The following is a 23,533-nucleotide window of genomic DNA, read 5'->3' on the forward strand; positions in this document are numbered from 1 at the left end:
CCTCTGGGGGCAGTTCTTATCCCTCAGCCCTCTGCTCAGCGAGTGCTCATGGAGCTGCTTTTGCTCACTGTTGCCTGGAGTTGTGAACCATGTGTTCATGATAGTAAGGCTGTAGTTTCCCTGTGCGCACACCCCTCGACTAAACTGCTCTTCCTCCTTTATAACAACTCTTGTTCTGTGTACTTATAACAATAATAATAAAAAAAAAAAGTCCAAATTGTTTGCTTCCCTTGACTCACGGGGGAAGTGAGTGCAGTGGACTGCACCGCCAGGCATATGGAGAGAGTTAAACACGGGCCAGGGAGAAGAGCATAGGCTGTGCCGCAGGAGAGTTCACTCTAAGGCTGCAGAGGGCACTGTGAACACAGAGACACAGAGAAGACAGAGACGATGTGGGGAAATGAATCCCAACACTTGGCAGCTAAATGCTGAACACTCATCTTAGCTGGAGGCTACGGCTGGGTCCGTGAGGACTAATGTGGACGTGAGCTCTATTCACTGTCCATCTGTACATGAAGAGCAAACTGAGCTAGACAGAAGCGGTGCGGAGACACAGGAAACTCAGCAGAAATCTGCGCAGCCTGGGCAGAGCGGGCGGCAGGCTGCCGTCAGCATGGTGGCTTGCATGGCAGCCAGCCCCTCCACTTGGCTGTGTGTGAGAGAAAAGACATCAGGTTTTTCTTGTCCCTCATTTCCCATCTGGGCTTTTCTGTTGGCTTTGGCTGGGCGGTGTTGGCCCTCACGGCGTTGGCCTTTTAACTATTTCGAACCTGTGTGAAGCTGATGGATTTTGCTCTTGTCCTTCATATGGTTTTCAAAAAAACCTCCCTATTACTATGTATTTACATTATATCTTAAATGTAAGAAAAGCTCAAGCACTGAAGCACTTCGATTTTATTATTTACCAGCTTGTATTGTAAAATTTTATTAGTGCGTGTAATGTTTTCTAGTGATCATAGAATAAAAAAAAGGAGATAAGTAAATATTTTACTTTTAAAATACATTACTGTTAAAATCGCCCTGCGAACCACCTGAATTTGCATATCGTATTATTTGACAGTGTCTTCCTAGAGTCCCTTTGGCCCTTTCTTCGGGGTGGTACAGTCTCTGCTACCTTCACTGCCACTGTAGACATGACACCTGATCATGGCCAACCAGCTTACAAGTGCATAGGAACAAAACCCTCTCAGTGCTGGGGTCACCTCTCACTAGATCCTGAAATAGCACTTCTCATGCACTAGCCTATCCAATTAATAACAGACTGGCAGCCTGCTTTTCTTTTTTTTGTAATCTTTTTGTTTTGGTTTTTTTTTGGGGGGTGCACATAACTATTATTGTAAGGATTTTATATACCGAGAAAACTGATGTTTACCTCTTTGCCTTTTCAGTGAGAAATCCTTACACCGGCCATAAATACCTATGTGGGGCGCTTCAGACTAGCATCATTTTATTGGAATGGGTAGAGCCAATGCAGAAATTCATGTCAATTAAGGTAAGCATGCATGGCATCTGCAGGATCAACCCTTCATTAGCTTTTCTGTTCTTTAAGATGAAACAACTTTTTCAGCTAATTTTCAAGTCTGATGAGAATTTTTGGAGTGTGTAAACACTATGTTGCTGTCTCTGTGAAAGTCCTGAGAAACCAAAGAGGCCGTTGAGGGGATTGTAGGAAGGGAATGAAGAGCTCTCAAGGCCTTCCCGTGTCCTCAGGGAAACTTTCTCTAGGATCTTTCATCTTCAAGATATTTTCAAGGAAGATCTAGATGTGATTTTGCTTTGCTGTAATCCTAGCACTTAGGAGTTCAAGGCTAGTCTAGGGTATTTGAGGCCCTATCTCAAAAAAATAAAAAGAAAGAAAACAAAAAAATTAAGGAAATTCTTTTTTAAAGTATGAAGAACAGCAGTTACACTGAGTAATTTGCTCTTCTGTGGTTGGATTTCATGAGCATTTGGTCCGTCTGGAATAACCAGTCAGGAGGACTGTGGTACGGCCCCATGTCTTGACTACTGACTTCCAGTCCCTGAAGTCTCAGACAGCTAACAGCTAGCTATAGTTCTCAATGTTTCTCTGGCTTTGTTGGTGCTAAGGAAAATTTTAAAATCTTTTGAGGTAATAATTCTGAAAATAGTTTCACTGCACAAAAATACTGTAAATTGAAGCCTACAGAAAAGTAGCTTTATCAGTTTGTATAGAATGCAGCCTACTGGTAGAAAAATTAGGTGGTTTTTTTTTTTCTTGGTCTCTCCTTTATCTAGTTTGAAAAGGTATGCCTTTCACTAGGTGGACCAGGATATCTGTACAGTTGGGCTTTTCCAGTCTCCCCCTGCCTTTTTTTCTTATTCTGCCTCAGCTGCATCCTTCCTTCCATTCTTGACCTCTCTAAAGTAAAAACTCTTCCTTCATGCTATCTACCCACACTCATAGAGAGGAATTCAGCTTCATCGTGAACGACTTCCACGTGCTGTTTTCTATCATATTAGACCATTTCTTCTCATCTTTACTAGAAAGAAGAAGAATGTGCAAGAGGGTCTGGGGTGTGGGTCGGGGAGTAAGAGTGCTTGTTGTCCAAGCCTGAGGCCCTAAGTGTGGGTGCCCAAGTAAGGGCAGGACATAGCCATGTGCACCCCTGTGCCCAGCACTGGGAGAGTGGGGGCGCTCAGTGTGTTGTTGAGTCGTAAGGAGTGCACACAGTCAGCGTTGGTGGATGGCGTGTCTAGCTAGTGTGGCTATCCTGATAACTGCACCCATCCTCCGTTACTCAGCTGTCGTGTCCTTTATGTAAGCCCTCCTGGTGCATGTGGCAATCTTTTGTTTTGTCCCTTGTTACTAATGAAGTTAGCGGTTTTTTTTATCTTCAGAGCTCTACACTGGGTATGTGTTTGGGTTTTTTTTTTTGTTTGTTTGTTTTTTGTTTTGTTTTTGTAGCAATATAAAAAATAATTTAAAGTTAAATAAATTAAAGAGTGACATTGTATCAAAGTTATCAAAGTGTTGATGAAAGTGTTGAGATAGCAGGCCAGATTTCTCTTAGGGTGTTTTTGCTCACACTTAAAAGAGGCACATCTCATGTCGATTGGCATTTTTTTGTCTTTCCTCCATGTCTGCTTATCTGGTAAGGAACTCAGCTCTCAAGGGAGAAGGCTGGTGAGGTCCCTTCCGGGCACTAATACCCAAATATTGTGTAGTTTTATGTAACAGTGATGCTTTGTACTTCAGATTTATCTGCTCTGAGTTCCTGGAGCAGGGACCAGTCTTGAGAGCAGAAGCATCTGGGGAGGCTCAGCTCTCCCCCTCCTGCTGCTGTTGGGTGGTGTGGCCTTGGGGCCTCTGCTCAGCGTCTTTGTGTCTCTCTCCAGCACATAGAGTTCCCAATGCCCTGTCCACTCCGTATGTTCGAGATGTTGGTGGTGCCTGAGCAGGAGTACCCTCTGGTCTGTGTTGGGGTCAGTAGAGGGCGAGACTTCAACCAAGTGGTCCGATTTGAGACTGTCAATCCAAACTCTACCTCGTCGTGGTTTACAGAATCAGGTTTGTGATCACTGTAATTATTAAAGCCAGTGAATATGGTTTTTTAAAGTTTCTGTTTCCCAGCAAGAAGAAACTGTGTAAAGAGCCAGTCTTAAATAACTACATTAGTAAGCTGGAAGAAGAGATAAAATGCTGTAAAGTATATTTAGTATGTTCAACACATTTAAATTAATTTGATTGGGAAGCACACAGATTTAGAAAGCACATGCACTCTTAAAAAGTGCAAATAAATTTGGTTGTGAATCTGTTATATGTCTTGGTGGTTTGTATACTATTGTATAACAGGAACAACTTAAATATTTATTTTGGCATACGGTTTCAAAGGTTTCAGCCACCATGGCAGGGAAGGCCTAGTGGAGCAGAGCAGTTGCTGGCATTGGGGGCATGTGATGAGCCCCTACTGAGATCATGTCAGACCAGGAACCAGAGCAAGACATGATATGAGTCGAGTCATTACCTTCAAAACCCTGTCCCTATTGGTGAACTTCCATCAGCAAGTCCCCTCCTTCCCAGGGTCCCAGAGCTTCTCAGAGTAGCACCATCCACCAGCTGGGAGCAAGAATGAAATATGGGGCAAGAAGGCTTAATGGGCAGAGGTGCTTGCTGCCAAGCCTAATAGCCAGAGTTCTGTCTTAGGGACCCACAGGGCGAGCACTGACTCCTGCAAGGCATCGTCTGGCCTCCACGCCATACTGTAACTCACATGCACACACATGTAAATTCGTTTTTAAAATGTAAAATTAAAAGTGAGCCTATTGAAGACATTTCAAATCCAGACCATAACAGTGTATGTTTATTCAACACCTTTCTTAGGACAACATGCCTTGCCATAAAATGAGGAGATGGCAGTATGGTCTTCCGCTTTTTGAGGAGTGTATTACGTAAAGTCACACATTTTAGGCAGCTGTTCACCTCGAAAGCCACAATATGTGTAAAGAAGCCTTGGTCTCTCTGTGGGCTGCTGGTGTGGCCGGGTGTTAGATAGAGTGCATATTCGTGCACAGTCCACACAAAGCCTGTCTTGGGGTTGCAGAGGCAGCACGGTCACGAAGGGCACACCCTGCTCCTACAGAGGACCTTGGTCTGCTTCCCAGCACCCATGCTGGCCAGCTCACAAGGCACCGCTCTAAAGGATCTGCTACCTTCCTCCTGGCCTCCACGGGACCCTGCATTCATGTCTACAAACTCCCACACACATGCATAGTTAAAAGTAAAATCTTCAGCACACACAGTCAGGGGTTCAGTCCCAAGCACTTTCCTTCCCTACCCTCAAAATACAGAAATCACACATTTCTAGTAATTTTTCTTGGAAAAAGCTGTATTAATACAACAAACTGAATCATAGTTCCCAAAAAAACAGATAACAGCTTAATACATGAGCAAATATTCTTAATATTTCAATAGTGCTTTCCATTTCTTTTCACACTTAGTTTTAGAGTTTTACAGAATTCAGTTGTTTGGTGCTACTATTCATATAAACATAGAGTCTTTCTTAAATGAGGAGGAAGGAGCCATTTACAGCTGCTGGAGGCCAGAAGTGGTGGTGCACACTGAGAACCCAGCACCTAGGAGGCCCAGTCAGAAAGGTGTGATTTCTGGGCTAGCGTGGGCTACTTCACAAAGACCTTGTCTCAAAAAAAAAAAAATTTCTTTCAGTGTAGGCATGTTATAACATTTATATTTTTAAGTATTTAAATATAATTTTAAATGGTGTAGATTTAAATTTTTAACTATTATTTAACTCTAGTTTCCCCTGCATATAATCATCAATTAATTTTACCGTTTTAATCACACTTTGTTACTTTAGTAAGTATGTTGATGCAGGTGATCATTAACGAGTGCAGTCCAGTGCTTCCCAAATGTGAGCTTACATGAGCGCATTCTTAGGCCCAAGTCCAGAGTGCTTCGTTTGGTAAGCCCACAAGTCAAGGCTGGTGATGTTGACAAGGGGACCACCATCTTTAAGAGCATGTGTGTGGAGCTGGGGAGATGGCCCAGTGCTTAAGAGCACAAGCTGCTTTTTCCAGGTACCCACGTGGCAGGTCACTGTAACTCCAGTTGCAGGAGCTCTCATGCCCTCTTCTGGTCTCCTCGGGTACCAGGCAGGGAAGTGGTGCATAGACATGCCTACAGGGAAAGCACTCGACACATAAATAATACAGGAACGTTCTATAAATTCCTGTGCATCAGTCTCAGACTGATAGAAACGATGCCTTTACAGTGAGGAATACCTTCAGTACAGGTGTCTCCTAGAATTGGAACGCTTGGATTCAGGATCTTTAATGAAACTGTTAGGTTAAAGTTAAGGTGCATATGTAAGTTAATGACTGTCTCTGAAGTATTTGTGAGGCTATCTGGAAATAATTCTTACATAATTTATTTGCCAAGTTGCTGGACAGACACTTTCTTTATGGCAATTTCCCTAATTACCTTAGCAAATATTAGGTCCAACTAGGCCTTTCATAGAAATTTGACTATAGTTTGAAACATTGTACTGTAGCAAAATAATAGAGAAAAATGTTAGCTTTGTGGTAAATAAATGAGTTGAACTCTCACACTTAAAGAACACAAGTTTTCGATGTCTTTAGTTTTTAAACAGCCTATCAATGGTGAAGCCCCTTTTACTTTTTTCTCTTTAAAAATATTGTAGAGCCAAGTGTGGTGGTACACACCTGTAATCCCAGCACTTCGGAGGTGAAGGCAGGAAGATCAGGAGTTCAAGACCAATCTCAGCTACATAGTGAGTTTGAGGCCAGCCTGGACATGAGACCCTCTCCTCAAACACACTTGCGCGTACACACACACACACACACACACACACACACACACACACACACATGAACACCATGAAATGTTGTGCTATGCAATAGAGAATGGACACTTCAAAGGGGACGTGAAAGAAACAGTTTTCTAGCAAGATATGTCAGGCAGGACTTTGTTGGGAGTCTAAGAAACTGTTAGTAACAGGAAAGTAACCAAGGACCCAGTGGCTCCCAACTGTAATCACAGCACTCGGGAGGCTGAAGCAGGAAACTTGTTGGAAGCCTAAGATCGGCCCAAACACACACACACACTCAGGTGCACATGTGTGAATACATGCACTCACACATGCTCAAACTGAGGAACTTTTGTACTGGGGCTAAAAGATGACAAATGTACTCCAACACAGTCGAAAGCCAGGAGGTAAAGCTGCACATTGGACTAGGAGCAGGTTTCTTCACAGACACGTTCTTGAAGGAAGATGTGGCTGGCCCTTTGCAGTAGTGTCAGGTTTCTTTTTGAGCTTCCCAGAGCCTCTTACATCATCCACTGCCTCCCCTGTGAGACAGCGGGGACACACCTGCTTTCCGGTTTCATCTTATTTGATAGGAAAGGACTGCTGGATGAGAAATGTTTTGCTGTCAGTTTGTTTCAATAATGTCTTAGTTCTCTAAAGTGTTGTAATTTTAAACGCACCCTGATTGTTAAATGAAAGGCCTCATTTCCTGAACAGACCTTGAAACAGCTCCAAGAAACTGAACATGGTTTGTCTGAAGGATTTCCATAAACACAGAAAATACCTGTGAGTTCAGGAGATAAAGACACCATTGGGGAACCTTGAGAGTGTTAGCCAGGCACGAGGGTGTGTACAGCTAAACTCAGGGCCTGGGAGAGGGCCCGGTGGGCGCAGGGCTGCCATGCAAGCACGAGGACCCGGATCGGTATCCCAGCGCCCATGTGTTGTGCGTCTTTGACCTTTGTGCTGGGGGACAGAGTCGGGAGAACCCCCGGGGGCTTGATGGCCAGCAAGTTCCAGTTGCAGTGAGAGAGCTGTCTCAAAAGAATGGGAGAATAGTAGAAGACTCCCGAAGTTGACCCACACAGAACACAGGCAAGCAGAACACCATATGCCATCTATACACCCCGCAGATGCAGTATGATCTTCTAAAAAGGGCTTCAGAGTTTAGCTTTTATAGTTAAAAAGCAAGTTATTTACCTCTCCAATTCTTCTATTTCATACACATTGATCACATGAGCTAGAGACTTGCATCTAGTGATGGTCTGAGTTTAAGATCAGAAATCAGCCAGAACCATAACTTACAAGAGCAGACTCCTCGCTTCAAATGTAACATCAATAACACTCATTAGCAGTAAAACTGACAGGGGCCAGTTCTGCTGTGCCTGTGGTCCTGACAGCATCAGAACACAAGTGTCCCAGTGCAGCCACTGTGCGTGCTCTGCAAGAAATGTCCATCCATTTAAAACGCAGCAGTCCGCAATTCTTTTTTAAGAAAAACTATATTGTAAGTATTGTAGTTTTCTGTAACTTCATCAGCTGTCTTTGTGTCACAGATGCCCCGCAGACAAACGTCTCTCATGTGACCCAGCTGGAGAGAGACACCATCCTCGTGTGCCTAGACTGTAAGTTTCTGTTTGCGGGTGTCTGCTGGAAAGGGTTCTTGCCTCTTACCTTTGAGTGACTTCTGTTTTTCTCTAGGTTGTATAAAAATAGTGAATCTCCAAGGAAGATTAAAATCCAGCAGGAAATTATCATCAGAACTCACATTTGATTTCCAGATAGAATCCATAGGTAAGTCATTATTTTGTTCTTCTTTGCATTATGAACTGTTTAAAATGACTTATATGATAGTTACTGACATTGTAAATATGCACTGTTGAGGATTTTCTAATTTTCTAATCGCTGTGAGGCTTCCTTCTTATGCATTCTCTGTGTCTGTGTGGTGGTCACGTACACTGTAAATGTTTCTTTCCTTACAGATGGGGCATTTACATTTCCTCCAGAGTCTTATGGATTTCCTATAAGTACTTTAAAATTTGGCATTGTGGTTTGGCCATTGTTGCCTACTGCTCGGAGAACTCTGGAATATGATAGTTCTTCAGCCAGAAGTAGTGATACATCCCTTTAGCCCCAGAACTCAGGAGGCTGAGATAGGAATATTGTGAGTTCATGGTCAGCCTGGGCTACATAGCAAGTTCTAGTATAGCCTCAGAAACCTAGCAATACTCTGTCTCTGAAAAACAAACAAAAGTTACTTCTTGACCTTTTCTCATTATTGTTGTGTTCTCTGGAAGGGATTTCTGGCAGTATCAGTATTTTAAAGTGCTGAGAAAATTAAAAAATGATCATGAAGTGGATGCTGAACAAAAGAATAATTTAATTTGCACTGGTTTTGAGTTTTACTAATAGTTTTTTCATGTACATACATTGGCAGAGAGTAAGGCCAAGAACAAACAATTGTGTGTCAACACAGGAATAAACAGAAAGGAAAATGGGGCAGAGAGCAGGACCTGGTGGGGCCACGTGTAACTGGAAGCATGGAGTGTTGCGGGTCAGTGGGGAAGATGCAGGCACTGTTGGTTTCCTGCGGATGTAATCAGGTTTCTTCCTCACAGTACACGGTATCAAAGATGAAAATGCAAAACTGAACTTTGCCTTCTTTATGCCTGTGTCCCAGTGTTTCTGCATCTAATGACTTAGGAATAGTGTGCAGGTTTTCAGAAATATGCACAAGCATGGCTGCTGTGCTGTAGTTTATAAGGAAAAGTAGAAATAGTTGTTCATGGTAATAAATGGGTAACAGTTGGAAACTTCAACTTAAAGTTTACCTTGACAGTGTGGGACCAGGTCATATAAACACGTCTGAGAATGGCAAATGCAAAAGTGAGTACAGTGTTGTCCAAGAGGGGCAGGCCGGCCAGAGGAGGTCAGGCCTAGGTTGAGGGGACCCAGCTGTGCTTGTCTTTGATTGATGCAAAGGCAAACGGTGGAATGCTTAGATTCGCTCATTGAAAGGAGTTTGCACATGGCTTCTCTGCTATTGTCTGTGCTCTTCTGTGTGCTCATACTGTTCTATTTTTAATTACTTTATGAAAACATTCTGATGCATATTTTAGTAAGCTTTTCATACCAGTAAGATGAACGCACTGTGTATATTAAATGTGTTAAATTCAGAGGTAGAGATGCCGTATCAGTGTGCAGAGCTGAGATGCTGTACCGTGGGACCTCTGCTGGCGGGGTAGGCAGGGTGCCGGTGCTCCCCCTGCGTTTGTGCTGTTGACAGTAACTGAGCTGTTCTTCTGCTAGTTTGTCTGCAGGACAGTGTGCTGGCGTTCTGGAAACATGGGATGCAAGGTAGAAGCTTTAGGTCTAATGAGGTAAGTGCTCCTTTCTCAAGTGCTCAGTAAATAAATAGTGGTAAGAAGCCAGGCGTGGTGACTCGGGCCTCCTAGTGTGAGGAAGCTCAGGCACGAGGATCATTTGAGCTCGAGAGTTCAGGTCCAGCCTAGGCAACATAGCAACACCTGTCTCCTTTTTAAAAAGAGAGAGAAGATATAGAATTCATTCCAAGCAATTCTTCCAACACTGTAAAGGTGCTAAGCGACCATAGTGAGCCTTACTCTCTTACCATGCAGTCCGGTGGTGAGATGAGGAGTGTGCGCTCTGAGACTCGGCAGTTCTTAGCCTTCTTGGCACTGCAACTCTTTACTGCTGCCTTCATGCTTTGTTAACCGTAGAATTATTTCACGGCTACTTCACAGCCGTAATGCTACTACTGTTATGAACCATAGTGTAAATATCTGTGTTTTCTGATGGCCCTAGGTGAGCCCAGTGAAAGCAGCCCACAGGCTGAGAACCACTGTTCTGTTAGCCAGCTGACCTCAGCCCATGCCTCACATGCTTCCATAACCAGCCTAAGGCTCAGATCTTAGCCTCTGCTGCCACTAAAATGAGTCAGCTGATTCCTTCAGCTTCCTGGACCTGCAGCTCTGCCTGGCACTAGAGCAACACTGGCACCTGCACACAATAAGAAACGGGCCTGCCTCCCAGTTCCCCTGCCTCCGTTCACGCGACGAGATTGTTGGCCCCTTTGTCTGCGCCCTCCCTACCATTCAGAAGTAACTCTAAGACACAAGACATACGCAGTTCAGCTCAGTGTTTCTACTGCCAATGCTGGGGTTAGCATGAGCAAGAGGCATGGTTGCCCCTAAAATATCGCAGGCGGGGAAGACCATCGAAAACTTCCTCAGGGTTCCCAGGCCCATCGCAGTAGCATCACTTGAGCAGGTTGAAATAGAAGAGGGGTTTAGAGAAAGGAAAGGTTTGTCCAAAAAGTCACTTGGAGGCCTTTTCTTAAACTACACAGGGTGGTAGTCAGTACATCTCCATGACTGCCACCTCCTTCCAACTGGCAAAGCCCCGCTTCCCTCGGCAGTCAAGGCCTGAGCCACCATTGCTGAGTGTCTTTCACCAGTCACGCCAGGAGTGAAGGGACATTAGTGTTTCTGGAACAGCGCAGTCTAAGATTTGATGGCATCAATGTCATTTCAATATCAAATTGCATGTTTTCGGTTTTAGCCTGCAGCGTTGAAGGGATTGTTGCTAGAGTCACAATTTGGGCTATTTTATGTTTGTAAGCCATCAGCATTGAGTTCTTCTTTGTAGCGGAAAGCCGCCTGTAGCACTCTTACTTTTTTAAACTCTATTTGGGGTGTTTATGCCTCTACCTCTCTTCCACCAACCCCCCCAACCTTAATTAGAAGAGAAAAGATTAGTGGGGTGAGGGGCCCAGACCCCTTTACTTCTCCTGGTTAGGGTCAGTAGATCTTTGGGGGCTCTATTCCAATCTCCTTCAACCGCCAACACAGCCAGCAGTCTCCTCCACACTGCTGCGCCCCAAAGCATTTCTCTCCATCTGTCTGCTCCAAACCGCCACACTGTCTCTGGTCTCTACAAACTGCTCCATGCCACACAGAACACCACCCCATCTCTGTCTCTGTCTCTGTCTCAGCCTCGTATTTATGCTCTCAGAGCCCTAGACCACGCCCCTCTCCATGCCACACATGGAAGGCCGTTAACCAGCTGGCAGTTAACAGGTGTGGACAAACTATAGCCCAACTAAAACCCCACACTTAGGATTAAAACAAAAGCATATTTATATAACGTACAAAGAAACCAGACCTTCCATTGCAGCTCTTCCTTGGAGTCTCCCTCTTTTCTGCTTGAGTGGTTAGTAGTTTGTGGGCCACACTGAGGGTCCACTCCATCAGAAAGTGTCGCTGAGGAGAGCAGGGGAGACGTGGAAAGATGCTTGTCCATCTTGAGCACATCCCAGGCGCTAGACTTGCTTCTACTTGGAGGAACCCTGGAGGGACCCATCCTGTCCAGGCTACAGGAACCAGAACTGTGCCCAGCACACTGCACACTCGCCTGGAATCCAGTAAGCGTTCAAGCCAGTAAGAGTAGCTGGCGCCTGTTGTCTAGCACATAGCAGCCACCCAACGTGCAAAGCCAGTGTTGAGAGGCTGGACCCAGCCTTGCCGCTCGTCAGGGCAAATGACAGGACACTTTGATGAGTAGAGTGAATTCCATGCTGTCGTTAAAACTTTCTCTGGAAGTCTGTAATCCAGCAAGGGATTCTTCTTCACCAGCACTTTAGGATTAATTCTAAATTCGCCAGATTTTTTCTGAACTAACAAATTAATGTGATTCTGAGCTTATACAACACCTAATGACAGTGACGCAGAGTCCTTTCCCCATACTACAGATTGTGGGAGTGTGGGGAAAGTAGGGGTTTGCTATAATGTTGCCCAGGAACTATCCAAACAAGGTTCTGAATATTTAGAGTTAGGTCTGGTGCCACATGCATATAATCATAGAACTCAAGGGACTGAGTCAAAAGGATCCAGGGTTCAGGTCTAACCTGGGCTACATAGCAAGATTCTGTCTCAAAAGAAGGGTAGAATTTTTAAAAGATTTTGTATCTTTAATTTGAGGAATTTTCAAAAAAATTTTTTTTTACCTAAACAGGTAACACAGGAGATTTCAGATAACACAAGAATTTTCAGGCTCCTTGGATCCGACAGGTATGATGATGGGTTTGGGAACATCTGGTCCTAAATAGGTTTTCCAAATCCAGTGTTTGCTTTTTAACTATTGAAAAACTAGTCTTCTAAGTAAGGGGAGCCCACAGGTTAACAGGACTGCCTCAGCTGCAGGGTTGGAGGAGCCTGGGAGCAGAAGGAAGGTGGTGCTGTGTTAGCAAACAGCGCTCTGCAGTTCCCTGCCAGATAATACTTTGGAGTTTTATTCTAGATTGCTGTCAGATTCTTTTTTTTTTAATGATTTATTTAATTTTATTTTATGTGCATTGGTTTGAGGGTGTCAGACCACATTGAACTGGAGTTACAGACAGTTATGAACTGCCATGTGAGTGCTGGGAGTTGAACCTGGGTCCTTAGAAAGAGCAGACAGTGCTCTTAACCACTGAGCCATCTCTCCAGCCCCTGCTATCAGATTCTTAAACTGCTGATTGTTTTAGAATTAATAGGACTAAGCCCCTCCCAAAAAAATTATCCACATATTAATTGGTTTCTTCTTACCCCTTGCCCATCACCCCCAAATCCTAGAAGAACATTGATCCTAGAGCAGGGAGAGGTGGGCATCTCCAGGGCGGGAGCTCTGATCATAGTAACTGCAAATGGGTTCTGCCTATAACTCAAGGGAGCAGCATTTAGAGAGGTTTCTCACAGAGAGGCAGTGGGTTTTTATTTTTTTCAGCTGATAGTAGTTTTCATAAATAAATAACTGCTTTGTTGTGTGTTTCTTATGTCCTTTAGGGTTGTGGTTTTGGAAAGTAGGCCAACTGATAACCCAACAGCAAATAGTAATTTATACATCTTGGCGGGTCACGAAAACAGCTACTGAGACATGGAGTTCTTGACAGTGACCACGCCGCACGCGTGGAGCTGTGCCGGAGCTGCAGGAACCTGGCTTCAGTTCCTTATAATTTATTGTGGCATGAGACAGATGGGACAGCTTTCTGTTTTAAGTGGTATGGATTTTTTTAGCACATTGAACCACACAAGTGCTTAATTCATTGTTATGTAATCTTGTACATATAAGCAGTATTTTTCTGTGAACTTCATATTGCTGAGGCATACACTAAGAACTGATGTAGATAATGTACTTTTATGAGATGTAAAAGTGTCTTATCTGTACAGATGTAAATGGTGATTAAAATGCGACTGGGGTTAATATTTTAAGAATCCTTTAGTATATTCTTGGGTGTGGTTATATTACAAAATGGGATGCTGGCAATGAAACGACATTTAACACTATTGTATTTTTATTATATGTAATTTAGTAATATGGATATAAATCTTGTAACTTTTAAAATGGTAACGAGCTATAATCATTTTATAATCTTGTTTTTAATTTTAATGCAAGTGCACTGGTGTTTCTCCTTGCACAGAGTGTTGATATGTGATGTATTAAGTCACAAAGAAAGCTGTGACGCCGTGAATATGCATTTGGCTCCACAACATCTTTTTTTTATATGTATTTGGATTGTTTTCTATGTGAAACAAGCCAATTAACCACCCGTTGTAGTAACTGAACTTTTTCTATGTAAGCAGAATCGTGTAAGATTGCTTGTCTGTGCTTTGGACACACCTTTGCAGAAACCTGCAATCACAGAACGGCGGTACCTTGAGAACACTGTGCTTGTCCTCTGGGGTGCGGCGTGCACAAAGGATAAACCAGCATTGTTAGAGAGTCCACACTAGACATTTCACAAATCACACTGAAGAGCTAGAACATTCCACAGTGACGTGATCAGATTTCTCATGGAGTCTTTATGTTTGTTGGCCTTACTTTATTATCACTTCCCTATTTTTTTATTTAGAGTATTAATACGTGGCCAAGATAATTTAGTTACTACCTCATACAAACATTATAATGGATACTACACATCACAGGAAGTTAGTTCGCTTAAAATCATTGTTGATTGGGTTTTTTCCAGTGGAGTGTATCTGTCTGATCAGATAGATAGATATGAAGTTGTAGCAAAATGCACACCTCTGGCTCTGTTTGGTATATGTTCTTTATATTTTGATGTGAGTATGTATACACTAAGAACAAACTAAATTGTGATTTATGCTTCATTTATTTTAATTGATAATGGTTTTAAATATGTCCCTGATTGTACATACTGTAAAATAAACATGTTTTTTAACATGCTGTTGAGTAGTTGCTTGACATCTGGCTTAATAGCATTAATGGGAAATGCTTTCTTTTGCAGTCAAATCTTAAGTATATGGTTCTCAATAATCATCATTATTTGATCTATATTTTTAATGTAATAAAGATCCCACATTTGAGGAAAGGGGCATCTTTTGTAGAATCTTGAATTCTTGTCAAGAAAATCAAACACTTATAGTGCTGGAGCAGGAGTTGGCAAATTATACCTTAGCCAACTTAGCTGTTTTTGTCAATAAGGTTTTATGAGCACACAGCACCACCTCTGTACTGAGCTGTTGTTAAGACTGTGTTCATCCATCAGTGTCACAGACTGGCCTGCAAAGCTCAGGTGTCTACTGTCAGCTCCTCACAGAAAGTGGGTTGTGGTGGCCTGACATAAGACAGCAAAGGAACGTTGAAGGACACCATCCTGGAGGACAAGAGTAGGAAGAGGAGGCGGGAAGAACTTGGTTGGGTGACCAAGAGATGCTGTTTCTACTGATCTTTCAACACCTGTTAGGGTGAGCTTGGATTGTTTATTTCAGAGCCTTTTCTGTGGCAAGGAGTCAGAGCAATTATGCTGGAGAGATGGCTCAGAGGTTAAGAGCACTGCTTGCTCTTCCAGAGGTCCTGAGTTCAATTCCCAGTAACCACATGGTGGCTCACAACCATCTATAGTGAGATCTGAGGCCCTCTTCTGGTGTGCAGAACACTGTATAAATAATATGTAAATAAATCTTTTTTTTAATTGAGCAATTATGGATATTATTTTCTCTAATGTGTTATGAATAATCAACATTAATTACTAATGGCATTTTTTTAAATCAGCTTTTATGAGAGTAACATCACTCACTAGCTGATAAACAGCTAGTGAAACAGACTTGTGGAAAAATTTTTAAAAAACTAGATTCTTCTCTTAGCATTGCAGAACAGTTGATGCTTTCAAAGCTGGGCTGGTGTTTCTTCCCCTTCCCAGTACCTGCACGGTACATCTCAGAAGCGGTCACATTAAACTGGGGAGTGCTTAGACAGACGGCCCCTCCCTGAAAATGTACATAGCTGGTCGCTTAGTAACCATGAGTGCTCACAAACTGTTGAGGAGTAAGGCCCAGTAACCTTCGCCTTTGTGAAGCGTACATTATTCTGATATGCACCACAGAGGAAGAACCGCTGGAACAGATTACATTTAGGCCAACATTTCCGAATGTGCTGCAGGGATTCAAGGAATCACTTATATCACAGTTCCAAGTGCAAATTCCAGACGAGATCTGCTCACATCGGTGTTGGAAATGATCTTACCTTGTCTTCATTAACATTCAGCTGCTTTTCCTGTTAACTAATTGTGTCCTTACTGGTTTTGAAAACGGCAGTTGTTTGTGGGTGGGTTTGGTGTGTGAATCATGTTTTAGTAGAAACCACAAAATCAAAGATTTTATTTCGTCATTACAAAAGGGAACGAATGGGTGGGGGAAAAATAGCCTGTAAACACTTGAGGACTTCTAACATCTGCTGGCAATCTCCTATTGAGCAGCGCTGGGAAAAAGACAGAAATCATCAGTGAGTGTGTTCAGGTAAAATGAAAGTAAATACAAGCAAGGAATGTCGTCAAGCAAATCTCTAGTCCCAGCTGGGAAGGAGGATCACGAATTCAAGGCCAGGCTAGAGCTGTAGAGCAAGGTGCTGCCATGTGTTTTCTGTCTCCCTCTCCCTCCATACACACACACAGAGAGAGAGAAAGAAAGAACAAAAGGCACCTTGAATATGCTTTGGGGAGAGAAACATAGACAGCTATATGCATCCTTGGTAGAGGAAAAGGAACTTTTTTATTATTTTACATCCCAATCACAGTTGTCCCCCCCCCCCCGACCCTTCACCTTGCTGCCATCCTACTGTTCTTCCTCTCTCCTCAGAAAAGGCTCAGAGAAACGGAGGCCTCTCATGGATGTCAGCCCACCTTAGCATGTCAAGTTGTAGTGAGACTAGGCAAGCACATCTACTGTGACAAAGCAAGGCAGCCCAGCAGGGGAAAGGGATCCCAAGCCAGGCAACAGAGTCAGAGACAGCTCCTGGTCCTGCTGTTGGGAGTCCCACATGAAGACCTAACTGTGCCACTGTGACATACGTGCTCAGAGCCTTGGTGTTTCCCTCATGTGCTCTCAGATTGGTGGCTTGGGGAAGGGAACTTTTGATGTGCAGGGTTGGGCTGGCAGGAGAGATGCTGTAGTTTAGACATGCAAAAACACTGCACGGTCAAGGAACAGTGATGCGGTGGAGCTTAGGGGAGGTGGAGGTGGAGATAGGAAACTGGAGTTCAGTGTCTTCCCGCGGATACGCAGCAAGTTCCAGGCTAGCCTGGACATCATCAGTCATGGCAATCATTAACCCCAGCACTGGGGAGGCAGAAGCAGACAGATCCCTGAGTTTGGGGCCAGCTTTGGTTCATAGCAAGTTGGAGGACAACCAGGACTGCATAGAGAGACCCTGCCTCTAAATAAATAAATAAATAATAAATAAAAGGCAGGTGGCACACTAGGGAGATGGGCTCAGTGGATAAAGCACTTTCAATGCAAGAGCCCAGGTGAAGCTGGGCTCCATAGCAGTCATCTGTGTAGGCAAAGAGACAGGAGAATCTCCCAAAAGTCACAGCCAGATCCCCAAAGGGGAACAAAGACCCTGTCTCGAGATGAGAAGCAAGGAAAACAGGGATACACACACACTTCCGGTAAAGACGGAAATAGGCCAACATGTTTGTTCATAAAGTGACTATTGGTCCGCCCGATATAGAACGTTTTCCCACAGGACGGCAGAAATCATACAAAAATGGGTGTGAGTTGAGATAAATGTAGTGGAACCGTGTTCTGGTTTTGAGAGAAGGCGATAAATGTGCTTCCTGGCTTAATTTCGTTTACAATGTGATCCTTGAGGAAAGGGGGAGATAGGAAGAGGAGGAAAGGACTGTTAAGAAGTGAGGTGTTAACGAGCCACGGCTGACGCCAAACAGCACGAGGAATGGAGGAAGAGCTAACGTGACAGCTGCGGGGCTGCCGGGGCAGGGACCGGGCCGAGCGGCTGCGCGTCCCGGTTGCCCCGGCGACGCCTCGCTCGGGCTCTCGGGAGTTCTGGGGCAGCCGCGGGGCCGAGGCTCCCCGAGGCTCCCCGCCGCGTCACCTCCGCCTGGTGCTGTGTGGTGTAAGTGCGGGCGCCCCTGGCCCGGGAGGGCGGGGAGAGGCGTGTGCGGGGCTCCGGAGGACAGGAGGGGGCGCGGGGTGCCAGGGAGGGGACCGGGACCGGCCAAGCGGCAGAGACGGCGTGCGTGCGGCCTGGGTGCGGGGGAGGTCGCCGAGCGGAGGCTCAGGGCTTGGAAATAAAGTGAGTTCGGCCGAGCTTGCAGAGCTTTCGTGTGCACGCCGAGAGCGTGGAGCGAAAGCAAAATGAGGCGTGGGTTGTGCAAATTGCGGGGCGCGCTGGTTTCCGAGGGTTTTAACAGGAGCCACGGCGCCCGCGTACGCAGGCGGGTACTTTTACGGGAGTGTAGGGCCGGTCGGAATGGCCTGTGAGATCCGTGCTCCCCATCAGGTTTATGGAACGTTCAAGGCACGTTTGGTTTCATCCGAGACTCTGAGTGGTGGGTGGCCGCCCTGCGTGAGCTTACCAGGCCTCGAAACCGGCCTTAACCTCAACGTTCCTAAAGCCAGGACCGGGCCTGGTGGCTTTTTAACAGTGTCTTAGAGCCTCTTGGATTAGAAAAGTCGTTTTTCCACCTTTTCCCCCAACTCATCAACACTTCCTCACCGTCTTGACTTTCTCTGTGTATTTCTTGGGTTTCCTCAAGCCCTCGGGACTTAGTTTGTGAAACAGTCGTGAAAACAAGTTGTCCTTTTCTCCGACGTGCTGCATTGTGTAAATCCTTACCGGTAAGGAAATCCGTAGCAACGTCCTAAGAAATTTTTATCACCTGTGCGTCTCCCTTCTACGTGTGTCGTTTTGCCGTCGCTGCTGGCCCCGAGCTGTTCCTGTCTTTGTAGACGGGGCTCCGTTACCTCAAGAGTCAAATAGGTCTAAATGCTCAAGTTCGGACGAAGGCCGGCCGCTTGAAGCTGAGGGAGGCCGATGGCCAGGGAAAACATTTCCCACCACTAGCTCTCTGCACTTAATCTTGCCCAAATGCTGTGCGAACAGTGATCAACCTATGCTTGCGAGATTTGCTTTTAAAAAGAGGAAAACAAGATTAGACCTGAGAGACTTGGCTGTATGGTAGAGAACAGAGTCGTGTGTGTGTGTGTGTGTGTGTGTGTGTGTGTGTGTGTATGTATGTCTGATCAGAATGTAAGGCCGGGGCCTGGGTAGCGCCGGGGCTGGGCGGGGTGTACACAAACCAGCCTGCCTTCGGGTTGGGGTGAACTGTGAAAAGTGAAGAGGACTGAAGTACTGACTGAAGGTCAGCCATTCCAGACTGCGATAGAAGCTAGAGAGGCTGAAGGTGTTTTCCACTCCGAGGAACAAACTAGGAAAGGTAAGGATAGTTTGGAGTTTATTCTGCAGGCTTTACAGGCTATAATGTACTTTTAAAAAGAAAATTGTGCTGGGCATGGAGATGACTCTATGCTTACGAGAGCTTGCTGTTCTTCCAGAGGACCTGAGTTTGGTTCCCAGCACCCACACTGGGAAACTCACAACCAACTGTAGCTATGTTCTAGGGGATGTGACTCCTGCTGTGGCCTCTGTGAAGGACACACACACACACACACACTGCAAATGCACACACACAAATAGAAAGAAATCTTTGTAAAGATTTATTGTTAGTGTGTGAGCACACCACAGCGCGTGTGCAAAGGTCAGAGGGCAGCTGTGTGGAGCTAGATTTTCCACTGAATAGGGGCTCGGGGGCTGAAAGCAGATCCCAGACCTGAGCAGCCAGTGCTTGTACAAAGCTATTGAGCCATCATCCTCCCTGTCCTCCTCATTTTCTTTTCCTCCTTCCCTTTACGTTAAAATAACTACAGTACAGTTCACCAAAACCAAGGATTTAAAAGCAAATTCACCTGTGGTGTTTACATGTTTTCCAGTTGCGCAGGTTTTGCTCTTTGCAGATCCTTCCCTCCGCAGAAGGGATTGGGGTCACCCTGCACATCCTTTTCAGTCTCCGTGAACCTGGGGCGCCCGCCTTTCTCCCAGTCAGCCGTAGGAGCTGCTCCGTTCTGACTGTGCCTGCTGAAAAATAACACAGAGGAGATGTTGTATCCGTCTTTTGTGTTTTCTAGAAATGTTATGTAAGCAGAATTATACAGTGTGTGGCTGGGTGCGTGTCCGGTTACTTTAGCACAGCTTTACATTCTTAGATTTTGTTTTTTGTTCATTTTTGTCGTGCTTTTCCTATTTGTATTTTGGGGGCCTCAGTGTTTTGAAACAGAGTCTTGCCATGTTATCCAGCCTACCCACCTGCCGTGCTGCAATGAGCTGGTCCTCCCTAGGCCCTGTGACGTCACTGTCTCGTGGGCCCGTTTGCTACTCCTTTCATATGGCTAGCCAATTGTCCTGACGTCATTTGTTGGAGATCCTCCTGTCCTCCTTGAAGCACTTTGGCACCATCATCAAGAGACAATTAGCAAGTGCTGCGACTTGAAATTGCTGTGACTCTCCCAAACTCACATTGAGATGTAATTAGCGTTGGCTGTGCTGGGAGATGGGACCTTCAAGAGGTAATTAGGCCACGAGGCCTCTCGGGTAGGAGGAGCGCAGTCAATCCATGCGTGAGTTCAGCACGCCTTCATTCTTAACTCCCCACCTCCCTCATGCATTTGACAGGGCAAGAAAAAGCTGCTTGATATTGGCCGTCCAGACTCCAGAATTCTAAGCCAGTACATGTCTATTCATTATAAACTACCCAGTCTCAAACATGGTGTTATAGCTTCACAAGACATGCCAAGACAAACACAAATTTAGAAGGTTAATTCTTGACTCAGTTATTTTCCAGCAATATATGTGTCTTTATGTCAGCATCTCGATCACTTGATTGGTTATAACTTTATTAAAATAAATCATGGCTTTGGTCAACTTGGAGTCAAGAGACATTAATCTCCCAAGTTTGTATTTTACAATGTTAATTTGGCAGTCCAGGGTTCTGAGCATTGTCATATAAATTTAAAATTCATCTCAGCAACTTCGATTAAAAAAAAGAAGTCTATTGGCAGTCCGGCATTGTAGTTCATGTTTGTAATCACTAGTTAGACGGCTGAGGCAGGAGGATTGCCATGGCTTGAGGCCAGTCTAGGCTACAGGGTAAGACTTTGTCTCATAAACCAAAACTAAAACAAAACAAAAAGTCTTTCATAAGTGTTGGCATCTTGTTTAGTTTTTAATCAATAAATGTAATATTTTTCTCTTTTTATATTGAATTTTCTTTTAATTTCTTTTTTATTGTTTCACAATTTGTAGTATCTAAGTCTTGAACATCACTTGTTAAACTTTTTGTAAGTATTTTTATATCACTGGGAGTAAAATTATTATTTTCTTCATTGTATTTCCGAGTTGTTGCCAATATAGAAATTCAACTGATGATAGCATACTGACCTTGCTTCCACTGCATTGCCCACTTGGTCATCAGTTCTAATAAATTTCCTGTCCATTTGTTAGCGTTTTCTACATACAACAATGGCAAGTCTGCTTTTTATTTCCAATCTACACAGCTTCAATTTCTTTAGTTGTGTCATTTTACTGGCAATAACTTCTAATAAATCATTAAAAAGAAATGATAAAAGTGGGTGTTGGGGTTATGTACACACCCTTAACTGGAGCACTAGAGTGTCAGAGGCAGGGGGATCTCTGTGGGTTTCAGGGATTCATATGAGATTTTGTCTCGAGGAGGAAAAGTAGGAAGAAGTAGAAGAAAGAAAAAGAGAGGGAGAGAGACAAAGAAAGAGGAGAGAAAACAGTGCCTACTCTGAGTCCTAGGAGTGAGCCTTTCATGTCTCATCACATTGACCGTGTAGGATTTACACACACACCCTTGAAGCTCCTTTCTTTCTGTCAAGTTGTTGAGATAGTTTTCATGAATGACTATTGAGTTTGTCAAATGCCTTTTCTATATCTACTGATATAAGCATGTGATTTTTGACTTTTATTCTATTTGTATGACTGCTTTTTCTTTTAACACTATTGACTTCCAGATATTAAACCAACCTCGAGTTTCTAAGGTAAATTCCACGTGGCTATGTCATATGATCCTTTTCCTGTGTGTCTGTAGTTGGTTTGGTAGTTATTTTGTTGAGTGTTCTCGTGTGCATAGTGATTTTTTTATCTGACCTTTTTTTTTAACCAGGATGATATTGGCTCTGTGAAATAAATTTCTTTCTCTTTAGGAATATTTAGGAAGAGTTATATTCGCATTGATTATTCTTTGAATATTGATAGACTTCATCTATGAGCCATCTCATCCTGGGCTTTTCTCTGTAGGTAGATTTGTAATTGTTAATTTACTTTTTATGTAGTCAGATTTCTATTTCTTTTTGAGGGTTTTTTTTTTTTTTGTCTTTCTAGGTATTTATCCAACCAACTTGACTACTTTGATCCCATATACATATATTTATTATTTCTCTTTAATTTTTTAAAAATGCCTGAAAGATAAACTTGTTTGTTTCTAGATGAGTCCCCCTCAAGGTTCGTTACTCTCACCGCTGTTTTCACAGGAGCAGCCTTGGTGTGGGCAGTTTCCGTGTTGTTTTCTGACGCGCTGTCAGACAACTGGCTCTTCTCTGTTGTTTTCATGATGGTTTCCATGTGTGGTTTACAGCAGTATGCCCATGATGAAGGAATGAATCTCATGTTCATTCTACCTGTGTCTTTTTATTTTTGTAATATATTGAACTTTTCGAAAGTGTAGGTCAATGTTCTTCATTATATTTAGAAAGATTTGACCATTATTTTGAAAAAAAAAAAAAAATCCTTTTTGTTTCTGCCTCATGCTCCCCCCCTTTTTTTTCTCTTAGGAATCTTTACTCTGTACATGCTGTCACTGCTATTTTTGTTCTGTGGGTTTCTGAACCTCCCTATGGAAGTCTGGGGCAGCGAGATGGCTCATCAGATAAAAGCACTTGTTGCATGAGCCTTGAGACCTGAGTTCAGTTCCCGGAACCCATGATGGAAACAGAGAACTGACTCCACAAAGTTGTCCTCTCACCTTCACAGGCATGCTGTGGCATGAACACACACACTCACACACACACTCACACAATTAACTAATTAAATGTACAAGGAAGACCAAAGACTATAAACTTCGTTGGGAAAGCTAGACTTCTTAGCTGATGTTAGTCATGAGGGAAAGGTTTATGTGAGTCCACGGCTCTCCTGTGCCTGAAAAATTCCATCTATGGCCACGTGTTCCTGGGCTCTTCATTTTTCAGCCTCCGGTGGGCGCCTCTCCCATCTCCCTTATCTTCTGCCCCAAAGAGTGATAACAACATCCACCCATATCAGCATTCGAGTGTTTGCTTTTGAGTGCCTTCGACCCTGTATCCCCTTGACTCTTCCAGACCTCACCCCACGCTCACCTTTGCTCTATGCAAACCCTCACAAGGGGCGATCAAGAGATGTCAGGGGAGTCCAGAGTTGGACTTTGCTTTCTGAGTTGTTTGTAGAGTCCATGTGCGTTGTTGAAGCCAATGGGTTCGTATACAGGTTGACTGACAGAGCTCCGTGCACTATTTACAAAGTGATGCCATGGCGCCGGGTCCTGAGCCTCGGCCGTCTTTAAGTTCTCCTCCACGTGTGTCTTGGAAAGTGCAATGTGGAGTACGCTTGTGAGCTCTGCTAGGAGCAGAGGGTCAGTGGGCAGAGCGGGCCTCGCCCTAGAACACACACGTGTCAGGATGGCCCTGCCCACCCATGCAGAGATGCTCATGGTTCATTTGGAGAGCTGGCTGGGACCTCAGGTGAGGGAGTGGGAACTAGTGCTTCTAGAAACAGATAAGAGTTAAGAAAACAGGAAT

At 44.2% G+C, this 23,533-nt stretch overlaps 2 protein-coding genes across 7 annotated transcripts in view; both read left to right on the plus strand.

The window, feature by feature from the left end:
* The window catches only part of Map4k3 (mitogen-activated protein kinase kinase kinase kinase 3), a 143,164-nt gene extending 128,615 nt beyond the window's left edge, over positions 1 to 14,549 (plus strand). For 2 of the 4 annotated variants that reach the window (XM_060363879.1, XM_060363882.1), the window contains 8 exons: positions 1,389 to 1,492; positions 3,358 to 3,529; positions 6,180 to 6,269; positions 7,862 to 7,930; positions 8,007 to 8,099; positions 9,615 to 9,685; positions 12,339 to 12,394; positions 13,148 to 14,549. In XM_060363879.1, the coding sequence (XP_060219862.1) occupies positions 1,389 to 1,492; positions 3,358 to 3,529; positions 6,180 to 6,269; positions 7,862 to 7,930; positions 8,007 to 8,099; positions 9,615 to 9,685; positions 12,339 to 12,394; positions 13,148 to 13,235 (743 nt within the window). In that variant the 3' untranslated portion in view covers positions 13,236 to 14,549. The remainder of the gene's footprint in view (positions 1 to 1,388; positions 1,493 to 3,357; positions 3,530 to 6,179; positions 6,270 to 7,861; positions 7,931 to 8,006; positions 8,100 to 9,614; positions 9,686 to 12,338; positions 12,395 to 13,147) is intronic. The other 2 variants (XM_060363884.1, XM_060363886.1) reach the window with 1 other exon arrangement.
* A 2,593-nt stretch (positions 14,550 to 17,142) lies between these two features.
* Positions 17,143 to 23,533, plus strand: part of Cdkl4 (cyclin dependent kinase like 4) — a 33,543-nt gene continuing 27,152 nt past the window's right edge. The window contains exon 1 of one of the 3 annotated variants that reach the window (XM_060363915.1): positions 17,143 to 17,738. The gene's annotated coding sequence lies outside the window, so the exon portion shown is untranslated. Of the gene's footprint in view, positions 17,739 to 17,858; positions 17,919 to 23,533 lie in introns of those variants that run through there. The other 2 variants (XM_021634375.2, XM_060363907.1) reach the window with 2 other exon arrangements.

Source organism: Meriones unguiculatus, chromosome 1, assembly GCF_030254825.1.
Source record: "Meriones unguiculatus strain TT.TT164.6M chromosome 1, Bangor_MerUng_6.1, whole genome shotgun sequence".
Lineage (NCBI taxonomy): Eukaryota > Metazoa > Chordata > Mammalia > Rodentia > Muridae > Meriones > Meriones unguiculatus.